Source organism: Oryzias latipes, chromosome 1 (assembly GCF_002234675.1).
Source record: "Oryzias latipes chromosome 1, ASM223467v1".
In the NCBI taxonomy this organism is placed as follows: Eukaryota; Metazoa; Chordata; class Actinopteri; order Beloniformes; family Adrianichthyidae; genus Oryzias; species Oryzias latipes.
In genome coordinates, this window is record NC_019859.2 from 30,644,479 (window position 1) to 30,668,805 (window position 24,327).

The 24,327-nt window shown below is 41.3% G+C and overlaps 1 protein-coding gene across 3 annotated transcripts in view; it reads left to right on the forward strand.

Annotated features, from left to right (window-relative positions):
* Positions 1-4,252: 4,252 nt before the first annotated feature.
* myh11 (myosin heavy chain 11) overlaps positions 4,253-24,327 on the forward strand; it is a 32,469-nt gene continuing 12,394 nt past the window's right edge. The window contains exons 1-19 of one of the 3 annotated variants that reach the window (XM_023960251.1): positions 4,253-4,378; positions 6,762-7,126; positions 7,201-7,357; positions 12,444-12,471; positions 18,361-18,460; positions 18,802-18,828; positions 20,371-20,463; positions 20,568-20,631; positions 20,842-20,940; positions 21,990-22,133; positions 22,288-22,383; positions 22,481-22,599; positions 22,678-22,830; positions 22,907-23,080; positions 23,175-23,348; positions 23,445-23,559; positions 23,639-23,832; positions 23,988-24,109; positions 24,198-24,267. In XM_023960251.1, the coding sequence (XP_023816019.1) occupies positions 6,785-7,126; positions 7,201-7,357; positions 12,444-12,471; positions 18,361-18,460; positions 18,802-18,828; positions 20,371-20,463; positions 20,568-20,631; positions 20,842-20,940; positions 21,990-22,133; positions 22,288-22,383; positions 22,481-22,599; positions 22,678-22,830; positions 22,907-23,080; positions 23,175-23,348; positions 23,445-23,559; positions 23,639-23,832; positions 23,988-24,109; positions 24,198-24,267 (2,271 nt within the window). In that variant the 5' untranslated portion in view covers positions 4,253-4,378; positions 6,762-6,784. Of the gene's footprint in view, positions 4,379-6,761; positions 7,127-7,200; positions 7,358-12,443; positions 12,472-18,360; positions 18,461-18,801; positions 18,829-20,370; positions 20,464-20,567; positions 20,632-20,841; positions 20,941-21,989; positions 22,134-22,287; positions 22,384-22,480; positions 22,600-22,677; positions 22,831-22,906; positions 23,081-23,174; positions 23,349-23,444; positions 23,560-23,638; positions 23,833-23,987; positions 24,110-24,197; positions 24,268-24,327 lie in introns of those variants that run through there. The other 2 variants (XM_011479784.3, XM_011479780.3) reach the window with 2 other exon arrangements.

The following is a 24,327-nucleotide window of genomic DNA, read 5'->3' on the forward strand; positions in this document are numbered from 1 at the left end:
ACGTTTGTCCATCATTTCAACCGAATGTCATTTGGCATGAAGCGATGCTGGATCTGCTCTGTAATCATCATTAAAATTGATAATAAGAAGACACATTTCAAAAATTCAAACATCAAAAATCCGTCATTATCCCATCAGCGACAGTTCCTTTTCCAGTGTCTTTTTGTGCTTTGTTTTTTAACACTTCATTTTCATTTCTAAAATGTTTCATTTTGATTTCTTTTTTTTGGAATTGGGTTTTGGTTTCTGAAAGGTCGTTTTGATTGCTTAAATGTGATTTATTTTTTATTTTTTTATTTGTTTTACTTCTTAAATTCATGTTGCGATCTTGTTGTAATAATGTTGTAATGTCTTTGTGTTGAGTGATAAGTTGGTGTGATTTGAACTTCAGGGCCACCGTACATTGCACTCCTGCAAATTGATTGACAAAAAGCTAAAGCTGAAAAGAATTCTTCATAAAATCAAACAAAACTTTTCCCTTTTTTCATAAAACTGATCTTTTTTTTTTCTCTAAAGAAGAGCAAAGACAAAATACTAGTTTAGCCTGATAAAATATTCTTAAAAGAATGCACTGCTGTAACAAACCATCAATGTAAAGCATTCTTTTTGCTTTTTCTATCTTGTTTTGCAGGTGTTTGTCCATGTCTCTTGGTGGTTCTTTATCCATTCTTTCGTGGTAAATTGTTCTTTCTCCTCCGTTTCCAAGAGCGTTTCACACAAAGGATAATAATCTTGATTTACCTCCACTGATTGATCGCAGTACTGACATCTGACTGTTTAATTCAAAACATTCTGAGTCACGTTAGAGGTATGTTTGGGTGATAGTTTTTCTCAAACATTCCACACTGTACTGAAATCATATAAAAATACCAAATGGTCCTTTAGTTTTTTGATAACTGCACCTGAGGAAGGTGCCATTTACCTAAAGCAGAGAAATTGAAGTAGAACATCTAGAGTAAAAAGACAGACTTCTTTAATGTTTTCGATGTTTATGGTCTGGATTTGACAAGCAGGGATGTTACCCACAGACAATGAGCTCGATTATGAAGCACCGAAAAATCAAGACATTCAAGGACTCTCAATTTCCTGTAGGATTATTCGCCTCTTCAATTTGTACTCTTCTCAATGTTGTAGTTTGAACTGCAACAACAGTAAAGTCTATGACAATGACTTTTACAATTCATGACTTTTTTAGGAAAGCAATCCTGTTCCCTCCCACAGTGCAAAAGATGCAAGGGAATTCAAATGTTTCTTAAGGAAAGATGATGTGATACCAGCTAAAAGAATGAAACCCTCAACTGGGATTCTGGGACGTTCTTCTACACCCAGTCATCCCAATCCCAAAAGTTCCTTTTTATTATGTTACATAGGGAAAATTTAAATCTTTTTCCAATCAGGCTCCCTTTGATTTTATGATGCTGTTTCAGTACCTTAACGTATTTAGACTCTCGCATCCAAAGAGTTGCTATGGTGTTTGGGGGTGGCGTCCAGTTACAGTTTGTATACATTAAGCACATATTTGGCTTCTAAAGAGCTCTGGTCTCATCTCCCTGAAAGGGGCTCTGCAGAGCATTTATTTCACAGGAGTCTCAAATGGTTAGGGTCCATTGCTGATGTTTGGAAGAGTAGCTACCCCTGATGATGATGATGATGATGATGATGATGATGATGATGATGATGATGATGATGATGATGATGATGATGATGACAACAAAGTAGCACAAGTCTTATCCTTGGTAATAAAAACTCTTTACATGGGCATTCAGTTGAAACTGTCAAGCATATATAAAACATTTGCTCTGAGAAAGTGCAGAAAACTGTTTAACGTCAGTCATGTTTTTGCCCTTTATTCTCGTCTGTAATCCTGTGTGTCACCGTTACTGTTACAGCTAATAACCAATCAAAATCAGTTTACATGAGAAATTTAGAGGTAGGCTATGGCACAATATCAATTAGGATGAACTACGTCATCTTCAGGTATTCTGGTTGCTGATTCATCACTTTACCACGTCCCTCATCAATTAGTCCTCACTCTGAGTCCAACCGTCAAAAACTTCAGACTAATCATGTTCAATTCCTGTTTCACTATTAAATCTTTTAATCACTTTCAAGATCTCTCCTTATTGAAGTGCATGTTTGTATAAAAGAGAGACCAGCATCTCCACATGTACTTTCTACCTGGCTCATGTGGATGAGATCTTCCCAAACAAGGAAAAGTACAAATAAAAACATTGCTCATTGAAATTTTTCAATGGGAGCAGTAAGATGCTGACACCCTGTAAAAAAGCTAGAATAAAAACTTTATAGATATTGCTAAAAAAGAATGGGCTGTAGGATGGAGTAGTGGTTGGTGCTCTTGCCTCATGTCGAGAGCCCTGGTTCCATTTCCAGCTGGGCTCTCCCACAGTTCAAAAACACAAGTTGTAGGTTGATTGATGATTCCAAATTCGACCTAGGTGTGCATGTGTGCAACAGACTGATGACCTGTTCAGGATGGACCTGGCCTTTGCCCAACAGTAGCTGGGTTGGCTCCAGCAACCCCATCACCCTGAAAGGGATTCAGCAGGTTTAGAAGACTGATGCATTTAAAAGAATGGGTTATAATGAATAAAAGCTTAATTTTTACTTTCATCTGTTACAATTGTGAGGTGATAGTTCATAAGAGCAACGTAAAGTATCGGGGAAGTGTTTGTCATCTTTTTTTTTTTTTAACGAGTCCACTTTAAAGCTGTGACTGATCATCTATAATGACGTTCTATTTATTAAAGCCTTTAAAATTATGTACCTTTTCAACAAAATGAAAAGATAAATTTAGCTTCTAAAACCTTGGAGAACCAATGGGGTCAAATTTGGCCACCCTTTTTTTCCGTTTTTTGGCTTAATTGCTGCTACCAAAATGGAACAAACAAACAATGTCAAGTTAACTTTAAAATTCTTTAAAAACAAATCTGACATTTTCAGTGGGTTCTGCAGGGTTAAAAACCATTGACTACATATGAAAACTGGACCGAGTGAGTAGCATTTGACTTACATCCGGTTTCAACTGAATTAGGTTAATTCAGTCACCATTTTCCCGGGATACGGCTTTTGCCATGTTGGAGCCAGACAGCCTTAATAAGCAGAGATTGATCCGTGTCGGTCTGAGTCAACATTTACATGGCAACCACCCCTTCCACTCAAGGCGGCCTCGGAAGAATCTGTTCATCAAACGGTTCGAACATTCAACGTGAATGTACAAAAATTGGACTGAGTGACTCATCTCCCCTCACGTTCCAAATAGGAAGTAGCTGCTGGCTCCAGGAAGCCAAAATCCCATAGACTTCTATTTAGAAATAAACAGCTATTACTCAGTCATTCTATTGGTCAGAACAACTATTCTTGCTCTGATACATGCTTTAAAATGATCCTGCTAATTCATTTTTTTTCTTTATCTCAAGTCATTCAAATTATAAACTGACCAAACAAATGCGTCAATAACAGCTTGTCATGTCCGCTGGGCCCCACCTTTGCAAAATGTTTGATTGACGCATTCTCCTGAGCACGCTTTAAGAGGAGGGAGTATGCACTTCCAACAAGCTAACCCCTGATTGACGACATTAAGAGCTACAGGAATGTTGACTCAGGTCAATCACTGCTTACTAACCTCGTCTGGATCCAACATGGCGGCGTACGTATCGCAGAACAATGGCGACAGAATTGGCCTTATTTCTCTGGAGCTGGAAGTAAGGCATTTTCCATGGGTGACGTCACACTCGCTTAGTCCAGTTCTCGTATACCGTCCATTGTTCAACGTGACTCCACCTACTTTTATGGAGGCATCCAATTGGTCAGTTTATAACTTGAATAACTTGCGCTATAGCAAAAAATATCATGAAAAAAAGAAAACGGTATCAGAGCACGAATTGTTATTCTGACCAATAGATGTTTATTTGTCAGTAGAAGTCTATGGGATTTTGGCTTCTTGGAGCCAGCAGGTACTTTCTGTTTGGAATGGCAGGGGGAGGGGTCACTAAGGCCAGTTCTAATAGACAATGGTAAAACATGAATTAAAAAAAAACTTAAATTGTTTTTCAGGGTTTACAGTTTAACGTTTGGATTTTCCAAATCTAAACATGAACTGATGTTTGTCACTTGTTCATGAAGAAGCTGTTTCGTCTCCTGTGATGGCCTCCTCTCCACGCCGCTTCCTGGAGATGGGCGGCGCCGGGGGGGAGCGGGGGGGAGGGGTGGGGAGGAGGGGGGGTTACATCTTAAATCGTGAAGCCTTTAAATGGACCGGGCTCATTTGGACTGTTTGCTTGTGGACTATCCTCTTTAAAGCCACCTCCAAGCTCCAGCTCTCCTCCTCCGAACTGCTCCGAATTCCTGCAGGTTCTGTGTGAGTAGCCTTAGTTTGAAACGAGGAACACCTGTCAGTCAGCTGCGCCTGTCCGGTTACCTGTGCAGGCCTAGAGAAGACCGAGCAAGTACAAAAAAAAAAAAATTGGGTTATATTTTAGAAAATACAACCACCGCGATCGAAAGAAAACTTTCTGTTTTCGCTTATATTTTGCTTCTGAAATTTTCAGTGAAAATAATGTATTTGTGTCTCTGCAAAGCATTGTGTGACTGTGTCATTTAAAAAAATGCTCTGCTGAAGACAGTTGTGTTCACGTCAGGGTAAAATGTAAACTTTGTGTCAGATTCATCGGTCTAAATCTGCTGTAAGTGTACAGAATAATATCAGAGATGAGTGCAATCCAATGTAAAGTGAACCTCTGACTGTGGCGTTTCCTGTTTTCCAAATATGGTGACATAAGGCTCCATGTCTGTGATGCATGTTTGAAAAAAACAAAAAACAAAAAAATCAGGAAACTGCAGGACCCAAAAAAATATCTCTATGTCAAGCTGGTTTCTTAGCATGAATCTTTCTCTCCCGTGTTTCTCTGAACTTTTTTTGTGGCTGTTTTTATTCTTATTTTTTTATTATTAATATATTGAGGCATGTAAATTATAAAAGTAAAGTGAAATAATTTCAGAGAGGAAATGAGTTTCAATAGGCCATTGGGTCAAACTCACTCAACTAAAAATAGCAAAGTCAAAAATCCACCACTTTATTGTTTCTGACACTGGAACAGTGATTGTTTATAATGAAAGTTAATGAGCATTTTTGTTTTCTTTCAAACAGTGCAATAATGAACCAAACCAAGATGCATCATTGACTTTGTTCCGGGTCAAGCACAAGTTGACGTTCCAGTGTTTTTCTTTTCTCCTGTCTGCTAAGCTTCGTGAGGTGATGATGGGAACGTTTTCATGAGTGAGCTGCTCTGCCTCATGTTTCATTCGCTCTGCGTGGGTTTGCAGTGATAGAGCAGAAACCCGTTGTCACGGCAGACAGTGTGGCAGCCAGATTTAGGTTCATCACTCCAAAGGGTAATGATGATGAGGAGGAGGAAGAAGAAGAGGACCGATGTAATTATAGCTGAATAGAGAGGGAGATACAGGAAAAATCCACTTTGATTTGCATATGTGGCTTTGACAAAAGCTCTGACTTCTCTGTGAAGGTCTTGACTTTTTTGTTTCTTTTTTGGTTTATTTATTAGTTTATTTTGTAAACTTGGAAAAAATATGAGGTTATTCTTTGTTTGAATATTTAAAAAAAGTGGGGAGGTTTTATATTTCACTATATCCACCGGAACACATAATAATGGAATACATGTAGAAGATATTTAACTAACTTGATAAATTAACTATCTAGAAAACAAAGGATAATTGTGTAGTTTCCTTAAATTTGAAGAAAAAATATGTGTTTCTTTAGTTGAGAGAAGGTTGTGGATATAAGAGGAGTGAAAAAGGCTAGGGAGCTTTTTTAGTTTTTTAAATTTTATTTATTTATTTATTTTTAACTTGGTTTCGTTTTTGGTTTTTAGAAACGTTTGCCTGCAGGTTCCTGAAGAGTCAAGTGCATGTGAAGATTTTACACTTATTTACGTTACTTCTGACCCAGACATGGATTGGATCCAGTGCCCTGTTGCATTTTTAAAATGAACACAGCCAGGGGCCGCTTAAAACCCTATCCCCCTCATGGTTTCTGCTTTGCTGTTATCATTTTGCAGTAAACGACGGAGCAGGCAGGAGACATACTATTCCCTATATGGGCTTTGTTTGGGACTGCTCTTGCCTTGCTGTTTAGGTCTGCAGAAAAGAGTTGTGCTCCAGAGAAGGAGCCCATATATGGTCATCGTAGCACGAGACCGAAGCCTCCAGCAGGAGACACGGAGAGGGGGCAGATGGAGGCTGGGAGATGTGAAAAAATTAAGCCGAGAATCAGTAATTAAGTATGAGTGCACAGAGAATGAATGGTTTGAGCTTATTTCAGGAAAAAAAAAACTGCTGACAGAATAGCTCAGAGCTCATTGGAATCCATTTCCCATCAGCAGTCTTCATCGGGGGGGGGCTTGAACACTTCCCTTGTGGTTTGTGTGAAAGTGTAAGGTCGAGAGGGGGTGAAGGTCTGTGAGAATGGCTGCCCCTCTGGAACTTCTTGATGGAAGAAACTTTTTAACTCTTTAAGCTGAAACGCCACACAGATAACTTCTCCGGATAGTCGCAAGCGTTCTCCTCTAACCCAAAGACTAATGCTCTCCACAATGGGAGCAGGACAACTGTGGGACCCATTGGCTTGTTCTCCGTCACCACGTTCTAAATATATTCAATGTTTCCTAAAGCTTTTTGGTTTCTGCCACTTGGGTTCTCTGACATTATTTTGTTCTCGTCAACAGCTGGCTTTCTCCCTTAAGCCAAGATGTCTAAGAAGGCCCCGAGTGAGGACGAGAAGTTCCTCTTTGTTGACAAGGACTTCCTGAACAGCCCCATGGCCCAGGCCGACTGGGCGGCTAAAAAGCTGGTGTGGATCCCATCGGAGAAGCATGGCTTTGAAGCGGCCAGCATCAAAGAGGAGCACGGTGAGGAAGTGCTGGTGGAGCTGGCCGACAACGGCAAGAAAGTCACGGTCAACAAGGATGACATCCAGAAGATGAACCCGCCCAAGTTTAGCAAAGTGGAGGATATGGCGGAGCTCACCTGCCTGAACGAGGCCTCCGTGTTGCACAACATCAGGGAGAGATACTTCTCTGGCCTTATTTACGTGAGTGAGCAACAAAAGCACATTCTGTGTCTTTGCTGAATGATCCCGTTGATGTTTGAATTCTCTTTTTAAAGACGTACTCTGGCCTCTTCTGCGTGGTGGTGAATCCTTACAAAATGCTGCCCATCTACTCGGATAAGATCATTGAAATGTACAAAGGGAAGAAACGGCATGAAGTTCCTCCTCACATCTACTCCATCACTGACAATGCCTACAGAAACATGATGCAAGGTAGAGCCTTCTCTCCCAAGAGAAACTTTGTCATTTTTGATATGCGAGCCAACACAGCAAACGCTGTTTTCCTGGTTGAGCAGTAGTCCCTCGTTCATGGTGGAAGTTCCATCCATCCATGTTCTAAACCCGCCAAATCCCTTTCAGGGTCAAAGGGTTGCTGGAGCCTGACCCAGCTAGGCCACACAATTATGGCGGGAGTCACCATTATGTATTTTTTTAAAGAAAATTGAGTTCATACATGAACAAAGATCTGCTCGCAGTCAAAGATTTATGAAAGTCTAGCATGATGAACACTTTCTGTACTGCAGACATGGCATGGAGGTGATTGATTGACAACAGTCTACAGCTAATCAGGATGCAGAACACAGTGCACTGTAAAAAAAATAGACAAAAAAATGCAAAACAAATTGCATTAAATAACTGCGCAGGTTGAAGCGCCATATTACGGGGGACCATTGTATGTCATGGGCAGAGAGTCTGCGTGACACGCGGGTGACTGCAAGAGCCTTTCCTCACACGGAAACACTGTAATCTCCCCGCAGCTCATTTCCCATAGAATTTGAGTTTTCAGGGAGTCTTGCTCACTGGATTTGGTGTTGACATGAGGATGTTCTCTCTGTGGAGTTGACATCTGGACTCAAAGATGATTGAGAGATGGGCGGAGGGCAATAAAGCATTTCCTGTTTCAGAAAACTCTCCTTTCATTCGAATGACTCTTTTTGTTGCCCGTTTTTGGTCTGTGTGAGTTTAAAATACTTGGCTTGTTGTGTCGTTCAGATGTGAATGTGTTCAAGCCCGACTTTTCTTTTGAGTTGGGATGTTCTGAGAGGATTTACGGTGAGCCGCAAAGAGACCACGTTTTAGCAACCAAACCTGTCAAAGACTCCTATATCAAGTCAGAGACAGAGTACACATCTGAATACAAATAATCTATAAAAAGGCTACAAAAAGTGCAAGAGATTATCACATTATTTCTGATCATCTGTGTTTTCATTCTGCTGTAAGGATTTTTGTTAGTGAACATGAGCTAAATATGCGACTTATGTCATAGATCAGGGGTCGGGAACCTTTTTGGCCAAGAGAGCCATAAACGCCACATATTTTGAAATGTAATTTTGAAAGAGCCATACAATAATGTAGTGTCCCTTCCCCACACTGAGGCACGGAGACTTAACCTCTTTTAAAGTTCTTTATTCCGATTACTGCAGACCGCAACAAACGCCGTTCAATTCATTCAGCAACTCCTGAATCTCTCCCGCCGACACGAGAGCGCTTCTCCCAACTTTATATTCCCCTGCTCCCGCTCCAGCCCTCCCATTTCCCTTATTCGGCCCATAGCTGAACCCCATTGGTCCAAACTACCTAACAACAGGCTGAGCGACAGAACTGAGAGCCAATCAGATCTCTGCTTGACGCGTTCAATGAACTCCAGAACTTTTAACGCGGCCCAACAGCCATCCAACTCAGTCCGCGACAATTTGTTTAAAACTAAATATACAAATGAATGTGTGCATTTGATTTAATTTCAACATTTTTAAAGTACAATAAGTCTGTGGATTCTTTTTTAATAACATTGTTATTCTGTTGCTAATAAATGATGAGTATTTCTCGTGGTAGTTTTGCTGATGGTCTAGTCTGGTTGATACGTGGTGAGTTTCTGCTTCGTTCAGGCGTTGAGACTTTAAACGTGATCGTAGGTCTGAATGTTCTGTAGATGTGAGACAGACTGATCACATGCAGACGGGGAGCCAAACACACACTCACACGCCACAGTGAGTGACAGGCAGCGGGTTTTACGTTTTTACAATCCCTGCGCGATTCACCTGCTGCCTGTCCCCACAACCCCTCACCCCCACCCTCTGCTTTCTCCCTCACACATCCCGTCTCCGCATCTGCGCGCTCTTTCTCAGAGACGGGAGTGTGCAGTTTTAGGTACGTCAATTCACAGGTTTCCAGCTGGTACAAACTCTGTGAAATAATAGATAATAGTAACTGATAGCGCTGGCGCAGATTTCTCTCTCTAAGCACCGCTACTACTGCGCGCCTCTGGCATCGCATCGCGCCCGAGAAGGACTGGTCTAATGAAAAAAAAAACTATAATTAAAGATTTGTCTGCGAGCCACATGTGACCATCAAAAGAGCCATATATGGCTCGCGAGCCATAGGTTCCCGACCCCTGTCATAGATCCACCAAAGAACTTGTTCCAAGAGTTAAAACTCAGGGATTAGTTTTTTTAACTTGTCCTGTCCAACAGCTGAGCAAACAGATGAGAGCTGAAAGCCTCTTGTGTTAGATATATTTTACTGTTAAAACAGGGGTTATAAATCTTTTGACACAGTAGTAGGTGTATATTTAAATTAACCCCTTTTGTAATTCAGCCTAAACTTTATTCATCTTTCCTATATTTGTAACAGCTTTTGTTGGACCAGATGGAAAAGAAAAGAAGGGAAGAAGAGAGAGGAATGGGGGGGGGGGGGGGGGTAGAAGCAGCATAAAGCAACAAGTTGCTGGATGTTCATAATCATTTCGGTTAGGTTTATATGTGAAACAATTCTAAAAGGGGCGGGGCCTGTCCACACACACGCTCAAATGTTATAAACATACCTGTTAGCTCCAACAATGCTCACATACAAACATGTCAACATGTACACAATACCACGAATGTCCACACACGCATACTTATGGCTTTTGAGTCTCTTAACCCTTGTGCTATCTTAGATGACCCCACCCTTACATTGACGTGTTCTCCCTACCATGACAAAGGTGGATAAAAGTGGAAAGATTTCATTTAATCCATGGACACCAGTGAGGTTCACAAATCATTGAAGAAAAAAGGTTCAGCGCACTGTCTAGTGGGTCTAGATGACCCAACTCCCAATGTTAATGTGCCTAGGATAGCACAAGGGTTAAATATCCTTGGATCACACTCTCTCTGAGCCTTTAGACGGCTAAAAAAACCCAGGAAATTAGCTCTGTCACTCTAGTCTCACATTTAAAAAATATGTTTGAATCTGAAATGCCTTTTGTGGTTTTTCTATGATCGTTTTTGTAAATAAATTAGGGATTTGTGGCTGCAGGTCAGGATATTTTCTCTCTGCTTGACATCCATTTCACACATCTGTAAAAGAGGCCACATTTAAATCTAAAATGTTTACCTTTAACAGTGTTGAACCCTTTCTCATGAAGTTGGTTTGTTCATCTATGGACAGATACAAGCGTTGATGAATACTAATGCTTTCTCTCTTTTAGAATGGTCTCAGTGGTACGGCATTCTAACGTCAGACTGTACACAGGAAATAGGTGTTTACCATCGCTGCTCCATTGTGTAAATATTGTGTAGCACATCAGAAAGCGGAAAGATTCGTGTGTGTTTGTGTCTTGCTGACGAATTACTCCTCTCTGCAGTTTGCAGAGGAATTTGATGTCGTTCTCTGCATTTATAAGAAGTGGATGACCAAATTCTATATTATAAATGTAAACTTTGCTTCAAGCTGCTTCTGTAAAAACCCTGAAGCTGTGGGATGAACTTACTGTCCTGCCTGTGAAGCATCTTTACATGAAGGATCATCTTCTGGTCCTCAGTTCAAACCACATGGATGTTTCCTGTTGCTTTCAGAATGTACAAATGTGCATCCAGTCTTTTTATGTTTTCATTACAACTCCAGTTAACCACATTCAACGACTCCTGATGTAAGCAGGGAGTTGTATCAGCTTGTGGATTACCCAAGAAGTTGTAGCTAGTGATGCAGGACGTTCCACACATTGTTGGAACAAGTGTTTTGGAGGCTGTGGTGCATATTTTCATCAAATCCAGATAATGCTCTGTTACCTTTGAGGCATTCTGCTTTCCGCTTGGCCAGAAGCCGAGCCCAGTCTTTGATGTCCAGCTGATAAATGCTTGAATCCCCCCCACCCCGACCACCACCTTTCCCCCCTGCAGTTCAGGGCTTCTGCTCCTCTGCACTGGTTCAGGAACTTTGCTGCTATTATGCCCTCAGCTATATCTGACAGGAATGGCTTTGCTTCAGGTGTAGTTTGGTTTATTTCCCCCTCAGCTGTGCAGCACTGGTCCCTCCAGAGAAGTGTGTTATAGAAATTGATCTAATTTTGCAGCAAAATTAAATATTCTAATGAATAATAAAACATTTAACTAGTTTGATGCGTTTGTGATGTATAAAATGTGTTCTTTGCATATTCCTTTGGTTTCACACTAGAACCCCTGAACCTGCGGAAATTTGAGTTCCCCCCCCCCATCCCCCCCTGTAGTCCATGAGCCCATCATTGTGGTACAGAGGCTCAATAATGAGGCATTCACTTGCCCATATATGTTATTGCAGCATGCAGGACCTAATCTGCATTTGAACTGACAGCCCCCCAGAACAAACAGGCTCTGGTTTTGTTATTGTTATCTGATGTGGACATACACAAGTAGACGCACCTTCAAGTCAAGAAGACAAACATCCCAATGGCAGCAAGAAACTCACTTAATAAGCCTTGGCTTATTTTCAAGCACTCCCAGATGTGGACTCGGGGGAGTAGTGAAGAAGATTATTTTTGTTGAGGAATCAAAATACTCTCCGATTCCTCCTTTGATGAGGATATGCCAGTACCAATGGATTCGAGACTAATAACTGTTGGAGAGGAAGATGAGGACAAGCCTTCATCTGTAAAAGGAAAGTCTTCCCAATCCCAAAGGCAGTCAGCATGTTGAAGACAAACGATGCTGCTAAAAACACAGGCAGACGTGAGAAAAGTCTTCCTTGTTGACTTGGCCTCGCAGGCCTGGGCTGCCTGGTCTTCAAAACTTGTTTTTCTTAGATGTGCAGTACATCGGAGAGGGGGAATGGAGCAGAAATGTGCGCTGTCCTATGACCCAGATCTACTTGAAGGTCCAGTCATTAGGGTGATCACCACAACACTACCTTGAGAAGGGGAAGGGGGAAATTGCAGCAAAAAAATATTGTACTGTAGTGCTAACAGCTTTTCTATGGCCTCTGTCTGTGAATTAAGTTGAATTTAATGTTTTGTAGTTTTTTTTAATCAACGAATCCTCTGAAACTGAAAAATTTCTTCTTCCTGCAGATCGTGAGGACCAGTCCATCCTTTGCACGTAAGTAACATTTTCTTTTCTCACATGCATTTAAAAAAGAGGACGATAGCCTGAGCAGCAGAGAAACGGGTCCAACATGCCCTCAAGTCCACCATGATGATGATCATTTGAGTTCAAAAGCCTCCTTTAAAATATGCCACTTAAAAAGAAAAACTAACAGAAAAGGGCTGTAATGTGTGGGATTGCTTTGCTGTGTCTCATCTAAAAGTGGTGAGTGTTGGTGTTTCTGCAGCCCTCAGAGGGCTGTGGCCTCAGACTCTGGCTCAGGAAGTAAGTTCCTGATTGAAGAACCAGATTAGTCCTTCAAATGTTTGGGCTGTGCCGTGTTTGTTTGATCTGGACCAATTGTTAAGGACGTTGAGCTGGTGTCGGGGTGTCCAAGGACACGCCCATTCTGTGTGTTTGACAGTCACAGCTCTGATGTCTGGATTGGTTTTCATTGTGCTTTAGGAACTGCTGGGATTTAATATCTGCTCATGTTTTTTGGAAAAAAATTGTCAGCTGCCTGACCGGAAAAAAGTCACTTTAGAAACCAAAACAAAACTTCACAATAAGATAGCAAAGCTAGACTTTTCCATCGAAAAATAATAATTACAAGCAAGCAGTTTGTGCAAAGATTTTGTTTTTTCATAGTTCTAGTATTTAATATTATTAGGAGAGGCTGTGATTGTACTGTATCCAGGAGCAGCAAATTCTGTCACATCAAACCATTTCCTTGACGTTTAAGCTTCTTACTTGTTTGGAAGCTGATAGGAAAGTTGTTTCTCTCAGCAGTAGAGTTTTTTGTCTCAGTGAGTTTAATGAATGGTTATGGTATTTTAGAAATTTGACTCAAGCATCATAACGCCTCTTGAATTTCACGTTCTTGCAGGTGTAGGGGTGTACAACTCTCAATTTAAAATACAGGAAATCTTCTCTAATGTTTTTGTTTTTTTGATAGACTTTCTTGAATCTTGTAGTACTCATCTGTAGAACAGTCTTTGCCTGTATGAGAAGAAAACCAAGTGAGTCTGATGTCACCCATAGAAAATGAATTGCTTCCGGTTTCAACCAAATGAAGTCAATCCTGTCACCATTTTTTTTTTTCACCATATGGACCCCGCCATGTTGGAACCATGTTGTCAATAGGCAGTTGGTCCGAGTCCATGTTTCTATGGCAGCCACCTTCTCCAATCAGGAGTGAGCATGTTAGAGGACCACAACCCTTCTACTGAAAGCAGGCCCTTGAGAACGCCTTGTACATTTGACGCAAGACCACATGCTTTTATTTAGTGCATCTGATTGGTCAGTTTATAACTTGAATACAGCAAAAAGTTTTAAAGGAAAAAACATTGGAGTTAACAAGAAAACATTTTTAAAAAACAAAAGGTAGAGCAATAATGGTTTGGTTAAAGTTTTTTGGTTGAAATGTTTGGAATTAAAAAGCTTTGATCAAATTATTTTTTTCTTCTTGATAAGTGAATTTGTCCTGGTAGCCACAAGTACTTATACCTGACTTTTTCATCACAGTAGTCGGTGTATTTGTTGAGAAATGTGGTGAATTCCCTTTTAAAATGTTGTCATTTTGTCTTCAGTTCAGCAGTTTCTTCAGCTCTGGTATTGAAACTGTGACCTGATGGGGATAGAGAGGCTGTTTTTTTTTTGCTGAAGCTTGTGGGACATTTTATTGAGGAGGCTGAACGTGGGTCTGTGTCGGACCCCCTCCCGCTCAGGGTGTGCTGATTTCAAATGTTTCCCTAAACTTGGATGAAGACCAGCAAAAAAGCAGGGAAAATGCTCAAAACCCAAAAACATCCTTTACCTTTTCTCTAAAATTATGTTTTACTAAACCTACACTCTTTAGAAAACACTCTTTATTTTAAATGAGCATCTGAACAATGAGGAGTCAGTCAGGAATCCTGCAGCGCTCCCCCCAGCCTTTTCAGAAAGAATGTGTGAAGAAATCAGACAACCACTGGAAGGCATGGAGAAGAAAGCATGATGATGTGGGCTGCTTTTCTGCTGAGAGAAACTGAAGAAGGGTTGGAGTGTGTTTCAGAAAGACAGCAACTCAAAGCACTCAGTAAAAGAATTAAGAGCTGAGTCACGCCTCATTAGTTCATTCCCTAACATGTGAATGACTTTATACTATTGAAGGACTTTTTTTCTGACTTCTATTTTTCTTCAGTCTCCCTCCTCCAGTGTTTTTCTGTCAGTGGGAAATGTTCAAATCATTGGGGGATTTTTTTTCCCCGTCTGAGCATGAATGTTTTAAATCTTCACCAGGCTGGAACATGAAAGAGTGATTGGATTCCTGATGCTGGCCTTCCAGCTCTGAGCATTGAGCATCTCGTGCCTTTTATGGAGCCGCGGCTGAGCGTGTTTGCGCTCTGGTATTTGTCTGTTTCATCCCATGTGTCCAAGATTGCATTCTTGGAGGAAGGAATGTGTCCTTGCTTCTGGATGAGTTGTGCTTTTAGATTTGAATGGTATGCCGGCCTCTGTCACTAGCGCTCTGAGTGTCCACCGCGCTTCTGTGCAAACTGACCGTCTTGATGTTCCTCCTGTGTTCCCTCCTTGGACGTCATCGTGAAACGTCAGTGGATGCAGAGGAGGACAGCGGAGGAATGTATCTGCAGTCAGAGCAGGGGTGCCCGGTGTCCTACATTACATGTTTTCCTGCCATCAAAGCTCCTCATTGGGTAAACGCACCTGATGCAGGTAATGAACCGCAGATAAGGCAGGGTTTCTGGAAAACTAGCAGGAGGCCGGACCCTCGAGGCCGGTTTTTGGCACCCCTGAGTTATAGGAGCTGATAGCACCTCAGCTAAAGGAACTGTTTTAATATTAATAACGATAACAACAACATAGTTTTGATCCTTCCCTTTGTAATGGCCTCCCACTCTGCTGTTCTCATTTGCCACCCTCCTGCCTCCCCATGTAAATTACCCTAACTATGTTTCTGCACCACTGGCAGATCTTCGTTGAATAAGCAAAAGAAAATCTGCCAATTGGGAAAGAAAAACGGTCATATCAAGAACTCTTTGTTTAAAAAATGAATTGTAGTCACTAAGACATGTTTCTCAAACTAGGATTATTTTGCTATTGGAAATACTTTCTTTATAAAAAAATTATTCCTGAAACAAGGGTCTACTTTTAGTTCTTGCAGCGTTACTCTGGTCTTTTTAGGGATCAAGTGTTGTTCTTCAGAGCCAGAATGTCAAATGAAATTAAATAGCCTCTGCTTATGAACTTTAACTCTTATCAGCTAAGATCAGGTTTTCAGAGGGACATGCCTGCATTTCTCTGCATTATCCCTTAAGTTATTACCGTTTTGTTTTTTTTGTTTTATTTCTGATCGTGTGTTCCTTATCTAGCAACAAATCAACTCTAGATCATCATACTTCCACCTCTGTGTTTCAAACTGTATATTTTTTCTGTGGAAAGCGTAGAAGCTCCACTCAGTGAGTCAGTGTCTGATACGTTTAATATATTTTTCATTTGAAACAAAAAATAAATAATCGGAAAGGAAAACGAGGCATTTGTTATTGCAAAATGTGACTTTTATGGTGCTTCTATAAACAAAAAAAAGCTAATGTTTGACAATCTGCTTATTTAACATCCAACTCCAGCATTTTTTTAACACTTGATCATTTTTTAAGTTGGGAAAAACTTTGTTTTACGGTTTGAGTTATATTTGTGTTTTTGTGAGGTCAGGAAACCTGAATCCAACTGTTTTCTGGCTTTTGTGCTTCCACTCTTCTGTTAACTGAGATTCTTTATTCTTCTGTTTATGGAAACTTTTGCTGTGGACTAAACTTTTATGAAACAGTTAAAGTGAGTTTCTTTCTTATTTAAGTAATGACAAAATAAAAGATCTAGTAACATGGTTGGACATCATCAGCTTCTTTAGAATTCAGGGAGGTTACTGGATAAACCACAAGTAGCACAACACAAAATGAAATGATTTCAAAAGCCTGTATTTTAATTTTTACATGGGAAATGTTTTTCCCTGATCCCATTGGCAAAGTAAAATCATGGCACTTTAAAATCTTTTCTTTTCCCAAATGAAACGCTTCCGTCTTCGGCTGTCTGTCCCGTTCACTTTACAAACCCCCGAACCCGCAGGAAAAATTCTTATCACTAAGACATGTTTTGTCAAACTAAGAATATTTTACAATTGAAAAATTGTATCGATACTTTTTTTTCTTGCAAGATGATTTTTCTTAAACAAGTCTTTTTTTTTTTTACTTTCTTGAGATGCCCTTTTTTTTGTGGTCTCATCCCTCCTGTGACAAATTTACACACTCTTGTTTAGTTCCAAAGGTCTTAAATATAGAGAACTACTGGCATCTTTACAAAATATTAAAGACGGGGATTTATGCATTTTAGGGGGTTTTCTTAAAACCTTTTAAAAAAAATTTTTGGTCCCAAAGTTCAAAGCTGTTCTTAAGAAACTGAATGTGGGCCCAGCTTTTGGTGGTTCATATTGAATTTGAAGGAACTTGACAGCAATTTGAATTGAAAATGTGAGAGTTTAATGAAGAGTTGTGGTTAGTGAGCTTTGGATAAAATTAGAGCTAGTTTGGTGATTTGGAAGAAACTGTTGTTTTAATTAAAAACCAATCGAATTAAATAGATTGATTATATTATTTGGGCTGCACGGTGGCGCAGTGGTTGGCCCGCTTGCCTCACAGTAAGAAGGTTCAAGTCCCGGCTGGGGGACCTGAAACAGAACATCCCTGGGGGACCTTTCTGTTTGCATGTTCTCCCCGTGTATTCGTGGGTTTTCTCTGGGGACTCCGGCTTCCTCCCACTGTCTAAAAACATGCTTCATATTTGGTCATGCTAAATTGTCCCTAGGTGTGAATGTGTGTGTGATATGTCCCCTGCCTTCACCCTTCACTGAAAAAGCTGCAAAACGGAAGAAAATGAATGCATGATTAAATTGATCTCGGAAAATACCAGTCGTGTGATAGAATGTTCTAATGTTGTTTTGAAGTGGGCTGAACTTTATCAAATGAAAATGTGAACGGATATGGATGTGAGTGGATTTGACATTAATCTTGTTTACTTGTTTCTTTGTACACATTTTTAATTTACACTTGATTCATTTGCAAGAAATGCAAAGGAATCTGGAAAACTTCCCCTGCACTGTTCAGGTATTCATCTCTGGGTCATACTGGTTGACATTTTGGCTAAAGATGTCCTGGATCGACAACCACAAATTATGATATGGATCAAATCGTTACACCCCTACCAACCTCCCACACTTAAGGATGGGAACCAAGACTCAGTGCCAAGTCGGTACTGCATAAAAATTTGGATTTAGTTGCTTCATTCTGATGCTTTGTTTTGGCCATGTTAATCACTTATCTTCTCAGTTTTACTGAACAATCCTAGCCAATCATTTTAGATTTCTAGCGATTGTGGGCGGGCTCATATTAGATCGAATTAAGCCATGAGGGCAAATGGCGCTTCAGTCAAAATGCAGAGGGAGAAGCGAGCCATAAAATTATCAGATGTTGGTAAGTCGGTGAATATCTAAAATACAACAATTCAATTTGTTTGGTACAGAAACTTAAATTGTTGAAGCTTTTTACCAGACGTATTGATTTAGAAAGTAGATTACTGTTGTGTGTGTGTTTTTTTTGCATTAACCTTATAAGACGTAGCCTGTGACTACATTAGCTTGGGTCTAAGGAGGTTAAGTTTCTTTGGGAACTTCATGAAATAAATATACCATTGAAGCAGCGCCTCACTTTCAGCTTGAAAAGATATGTGTTCATCTATGGTAAGAAGCTACCCACTCCTTGGTGACAGAAAAAGAAACCTGCCAGTTCTGCTAATCCTCGTGTTTTCTCTCCTGTCCTCTCATTTTTTCACGTCCTGTAACTCGCTCCCTTATAGCGGAGAGTCCGGTGCTGGAAAAACAGAGAACACCAAGAAGGTCATCCAGTATCTGGCGGTCGTGGCGTCCTCCCACAAAGGCAAGAAAGACAGCAGCGCTGTAGGTATCCATGTGGAGAGATGGTTTTTAATCAGCCACTTCCTTTGCTCCTCACTGCAAAAACAGGCCCCTTGGAAATAAGTGAAAATTCATACCCCAGTTGCAGATTTTCTTTAAATAAGCATAAAGAATCTGCCATCGGGGTAAGAAAAACTGTCTTACCAAGAATTCTCATTTTAAGAAAAGAAACTAAGATTATTTTTGCTACTGAAAAACTTTCTTGTTAAAATAGTTTTCCTCGCAAGACAGACAGATCTTTTTACCTTCTTAAGATTCAGCTGTTCAGCATGTGCAGGAAACTGTCCCAATTAATGTCATATATTGCCGTTTCCTCCAAATAGCAACAATCAGGATCACAGTTGGCATACGTGAGTACGGGGAAATGCTTGGAGTGTGTTTGTGTTGGTGTGTTTCTCCTCAAAGTAGAAAAGTGCATGAAGAAGGCATCACTGATTTACCTCAACATCTCAAGTAGGCGGCAAGCTGTAGTGTTTTTCAGTCGGGTGGTGTTAGCCTGCATTTGTCATGGACCCGAGTCGACCCCCTCACCAGAATAAACCAACCACAGATGATGCCAGGAACCTTCAGTGGCTCCTCTTTACTCTGGAGACTGGGTTGTTCAACATGCATGATGACGAAAAACATTTTTCTCACCGTCACTTGAATAAGTCGTTGGTGTCAGTTTTACCTCCTGAAGTGGCTCGTTGTTGTTGTTTTTTTTCCCGGACACCCTTTCACTGCTTTTGAGAGGAGAGCCTCCTGACGGTGAAAGGGTCTCTCACAGACCAACAAGCACAGTGTGAGCATGCTCTTTTCCTCTTTCTGCTCGGCGCCAACCTCCTTCCTTTCCTCATCTTCCTGTCTGATGCATCGGCCGTCCTGTCATGAAGTTTTTACTGAACCGTAAATTTATATTTCTCAGAAAACGCCTTTGACTGTCAGACTTTCTGGCCGGTCTGAGTACGCCATGTGAAATTAAATATTTCTTTGATAATGTTTCAGGTCAACTAAAGTTATAGATTAGTTTGTCAAATTGAGGAAGTCTTTTGCAATCTCCATCCAGGCTGTATTCTCCAGAGAAAGTGTGTCCTCCTTTTCCCTTCAAAGAAAAATATCAGTAACTAAAAAAGCTTTGGCTAAACGTTTTTCCTCAAAACCATTCTCGACAAGCGCTTTCTTTAAATCCCGCAGCTCATCTGTCATCTTCAGTTTCTGTGTGCAGGCAATGTCTTGAGGAGCAAAACTTCAACTGCTTCTTTCTCTTTTTTTATTTCCATCTTGCTGTACACTTCGTCTCCTTTTCTCGTTTCTCCTTTTCCTCCAGCAAATGTGCTAAGCAGGATGCTCCTCTCTGCTTTGCTACCGCTGAACTGCACCTCATCAGTGGGTCTGTATCCTTTCTTTTTTGCCTTAAACCATCCATAAAACCCACACCAGCCAGTATCCTGAAAGCCAAAGTAATACCACAAACAGGAACTTTTTTTGAGGAAAGGTGTTCGCTAATTGAAGTTCAGCTGCTCAGTCATATTTTTATGAAAGACTAGAACATTTTAGCCCATATCCAGCTTCTGCAGCAACGTTTTTAAGAGCCTGAGACTTTGGATTAACTCATTTCATTTGCTGACCCAACTTTTCTCACAGGTCTCCCGGCTGTGCTGTCAGGGTGATTTTAATCACATCTCCTTAAGGTTTTTTTTTAGAAATCTGGCTTAGTTTTTTTTAATGCATTCAAATGTGGAAATATATTCCCTAAAATTGTACTCAAACCTGTTTATCAGTCATCCCAGGAAATGTCATTCTATGGTGTGTTTTTATTAGTTTTGCATGTAGCCAGTTCGTTTCGTCCTTTGCTGAATCGTTCATAGAATTCTAGTAAACAAATGTTCACTCCGCATCCATGCCGTCTCCAGGGGGAGCTGGAGAAGCAGCTGCTGCAAGCCAACCCCATCCTGGAGGCCTTCGGAAATGCAAAGACCATCAAAAATGACAACTCCTCCAGATTTGTGAGTGGAAGAACTTCACATAAAAAAACATGCAAACTGGAAGTTTGTGAAGACCAGTATGAGGCTGCTTCCTGTAACATCTGTTCTCTCCGTGTGCCTGTCAGGGAAAATTCATCCGTATCAACTTTGATGTGACCGGCTACATCGTTGGAGCCAACATTGAGACCTGTATCCTGATCTGAGGACATGGAGTCTTCTTTACTCTTAATCATAAGGAGATGAATCGGTTTTAAGCGCTCAACCGCTTCAGCAATGTTTAAGAGTTCATGAATCATTGCTTCAGGGCAGATGGTTTCAATACAAAATCTTAACAGCAGCTGAAATGCATCACTTGTTTGAGCCAAAAGCACAGTTTGGTTCTTTAACTGAGACTCTTAGACCTGCTGGAGAAGTCTCGCTGCATCAGACAGGCAAAGACGGAACGAGCTTTCCACATCTTCTACTACATGATCGCTGGGGCCAAAGACAAACTGCGAGGTGAGTAGAAGACAAATCTCACCGCTTTGAATTTATGGTTTGTTTGACAGGGACAGATGCAGTTAATGCAGCTGTGGCTGAAAAAATTCATCCATTCCAAAGAAATGCAGACGTTTCAGTCACGTCTGTGAAATTATGCTTCTGTGAGGAAGCTCTCAGGAGTTCAGGTAAACCGAAAGTGCGATATTCAGAAGATGCTGAGGCCCTAGGTGTATAGAGGTCTCCAGCCATAACAGACCTCCAACCTTCATGCTACCTTCAGATTAGCTCAAGAGCATCAAGAGAGAGAGAGAGAAAGAGCTTCATAGAGGGGTTTCTATGGCTGAGCAGCTGCATCCAAGCCAAACATCATCCAGTTTAATACAAAGTGTAGGTAGCAGGGGATCAAAGCACGCCATTCCTGGACTCTAGACGAGAGCTACGTTCTACTAACTTGAATGTTCAGCAAAACAAAAGATATCAGACAATTTTGTGGTCCCAACCTTGTGAGAATAGTTTGGTGTTGGCTCCTTCCATTTCAAACATGGCTGGGCCATGGCATGAGAGCATAAAGAAGGTCCAGGACACATGGACGATACAGTTTAGTTAGGAAGAACATGACTGGTCTGTACTGAGTCCTGAACTCAACCTGATAGAAGATCATTGAGATGAATTAAGCTGAAGACAAAGAGCCAGACCTTAAGTCTGAGCTCACAGATGTGCTCCTGGTAGATGCTCAAACATTTTTCAGGAACACTCCTGGACCTGTGGACACACTTCCCAAGACCTCAGGCTGTTCCAGCTACAAACAGTCACCACTGCTGTGTGGATCATGGCATGTCTCTTCGGTTCATGTGCGTGTCCAGACAGAAAAGCAAATATTTTTTGCTGAATAATGTAGCCATGGTTAGACAAAGGAACTTAAAAAAGTAGTGACTACAAAATATTGTAGAAATCAAATGGTACAAAATGACAGGCAAACACACACAAACACACACACATATTTGCATATGAACATATACATACTGATGCATCCAAAACACACCCATAACACCCATGTTTCTCCTCAGAGGAGCTTCTTCTGGAGCCCTTCAGCAATTACCGTTTCCTGAGCGCAGGCCACGTTCAGATCCCTGGTCAGCAGGATGATGAGATGTTTGAAGAGACCATGGAGGCGATGCAGATCATGGGTCTGACTGACGAGGAGAGAATAGGTATCAGTGTTTAATTCAGCTGTTTTATTTTCTTGCACAGCTTGGGTGAAGGTCATCCGGAGAGAAATGTAACAGTTGCTGAGTATTCCTGCATCTCTGAAGATGTTTCTGTGTCACTCTTAACATTTTTCTGCATGTGCTGTTTCTGTTTTAGACATACTGAAGGTTTGCTCCACAGTCATGCAACTGGGAAACATTGCGTTCAAGAAAGAGAGAAACCAGGAGCAGGCCACCATGCCTGATAACACTGGTCTGACACACGACTTCCCTTCTACAACAAACCCAATAATGGTTTTAGCAGTTTGAGGGTTTTTATATCTTTTGTTTTTTTTCCCCATTGTTCCCAGCGGCCCAAAAGGTGTGTCACCTGCAGGGCATCAATGTGACAGACTTCACTCGAGCCATTCTCACCCCTCGCATAAAAGTGGGCAGGGAGGTGGTGCAGAAGGCTCAAACTAAAGAGCAGGTAATGGAGACACTGGCCTGCCTGTAATGCAACTGATCTTGAATCCTCTCACTCTGTCCCTGTTCTCCTTTCCACCAGGCTGACTTTGCCATTGAAGCTTTGGCTAAGGCTGTCTACGAACGTATGTTCCGCTGGATCCTGGGCAGAGTCAACAAAGCCCTGGACAAGACCAAGCGTCAAGGAGCCTCCTTCCTGGGAATCCTTGATATTGCCGGATTTGAGATATTTGAGGTAAGTGTACTCTCTAAATCAGAGAAGGAGAGCAAAAAGGCAAAATAGTAATGCCTGATGTTTTCTGGTCTTATAGGACAACTCCTTTGAGCAGCTGTGCATTAACTACACCAACGAAAAGCTGCAGCAGCTCTTCAACCACACCATGTTCATCCTGGAGCAGGAGGAGTACCAGAGGGAGGGCATCGAATGGAACTTCATTGACTTTGGCCTGGACCTGCAGCCGTGCATTGAGCTCATTGAGAGACCAGTGAGTGTTCCTGGCACAGTGAAACCTCATGTTACATCCTTTCTTGCAGGTAAACTTTGGTTTACATCACAGGTTGACTGTGATTTTCTTACAGAACAACCCTCCAGGCATACTGGCCCTGCTGGACGAGGAGTGCTGGTTCCCCAAAGCCACAGATGTCTCTTTCGTGGAAAAACTCATGAACACACAAGGGAACCATATGAAATTTGCCAAACCCAAACAGCTGAAGGACAAGACAGAATTCTCTATTCTGCATTATGCTGGAAAGGTAGGAATGTTTTCATTCTTTAGGAAGAGTCCTTGTTAATTAGTGCTGGAATTCTCTCTTCTTGAGCCAAGTTAACATAATGCTCATGGTGTTTAGGTGGACTATAACGCCACAGCGTGGCTCACAAAGAACATGGACCCTCTCAATGACAATGTCACAGCACTTCTCAGCAATTCCTCCAGCCAGTTTGTGCAAGATCTCTGGAAAGATGGTGACACACATCTGTCTACTGCTGAAGCTCTGGAAGATGTGCGCATTTGTCTTAATTCCTTCTTGCTTGTGTGTCACAGCGGACAGAGTTGTCGGTCTGGACACGATAGCCAAAATGACAGACACCTCCATGCCAAGTGCCTCAAAGACCAAGAAGGGGATGTTCCGCACAGTGGGACAGCTTTACAAGGAGTCTCTGGCAAAGCTTATGACCACGCTGCACAACACGCAGCCCAACTTCGTCAGATGCATCATTCCTAACCACGAGAAGAGGGTAAAGATGGTGGCTTTCATTTCAAAATGCTAGTTGGGAATACATTTTCATTGAGAGAAATTTAAGGAACTAATCTCTTTCTGTGATAATTCCGGGGCCAAAGACACAGACGAACAAAACAAAAGTGATTATCTCATGAAATCTGATCTTGTCAGGCAGGGAAACTGGACGCAAACCTGGTCCTGGAGCAGCTCAGGTGTAATGGTGTTCTAGAGGGAATACGAATTTGCAGACAAGGTTTTCCCAACCGAATCGTCTTCCAGGAGTTCCGCCAACGGTAAAAAAGCATTAGGGGCATCACGTTTCAAAAGTATCTCCTCATTATTTTGTGTTAACTTGGAAAAATCTCTGATTACCCTTCCCAGATATGAGATCCTTGCTGCAAGTGCAATTCCCAAAGGCTTCATGGATGGCAAACAGGCCTGCTGTCTCATGGTGAACACCTGTTGTCCTAGTTTCCTCCTCAATCTCCCTGTGCACTTCAGAGATGTGACT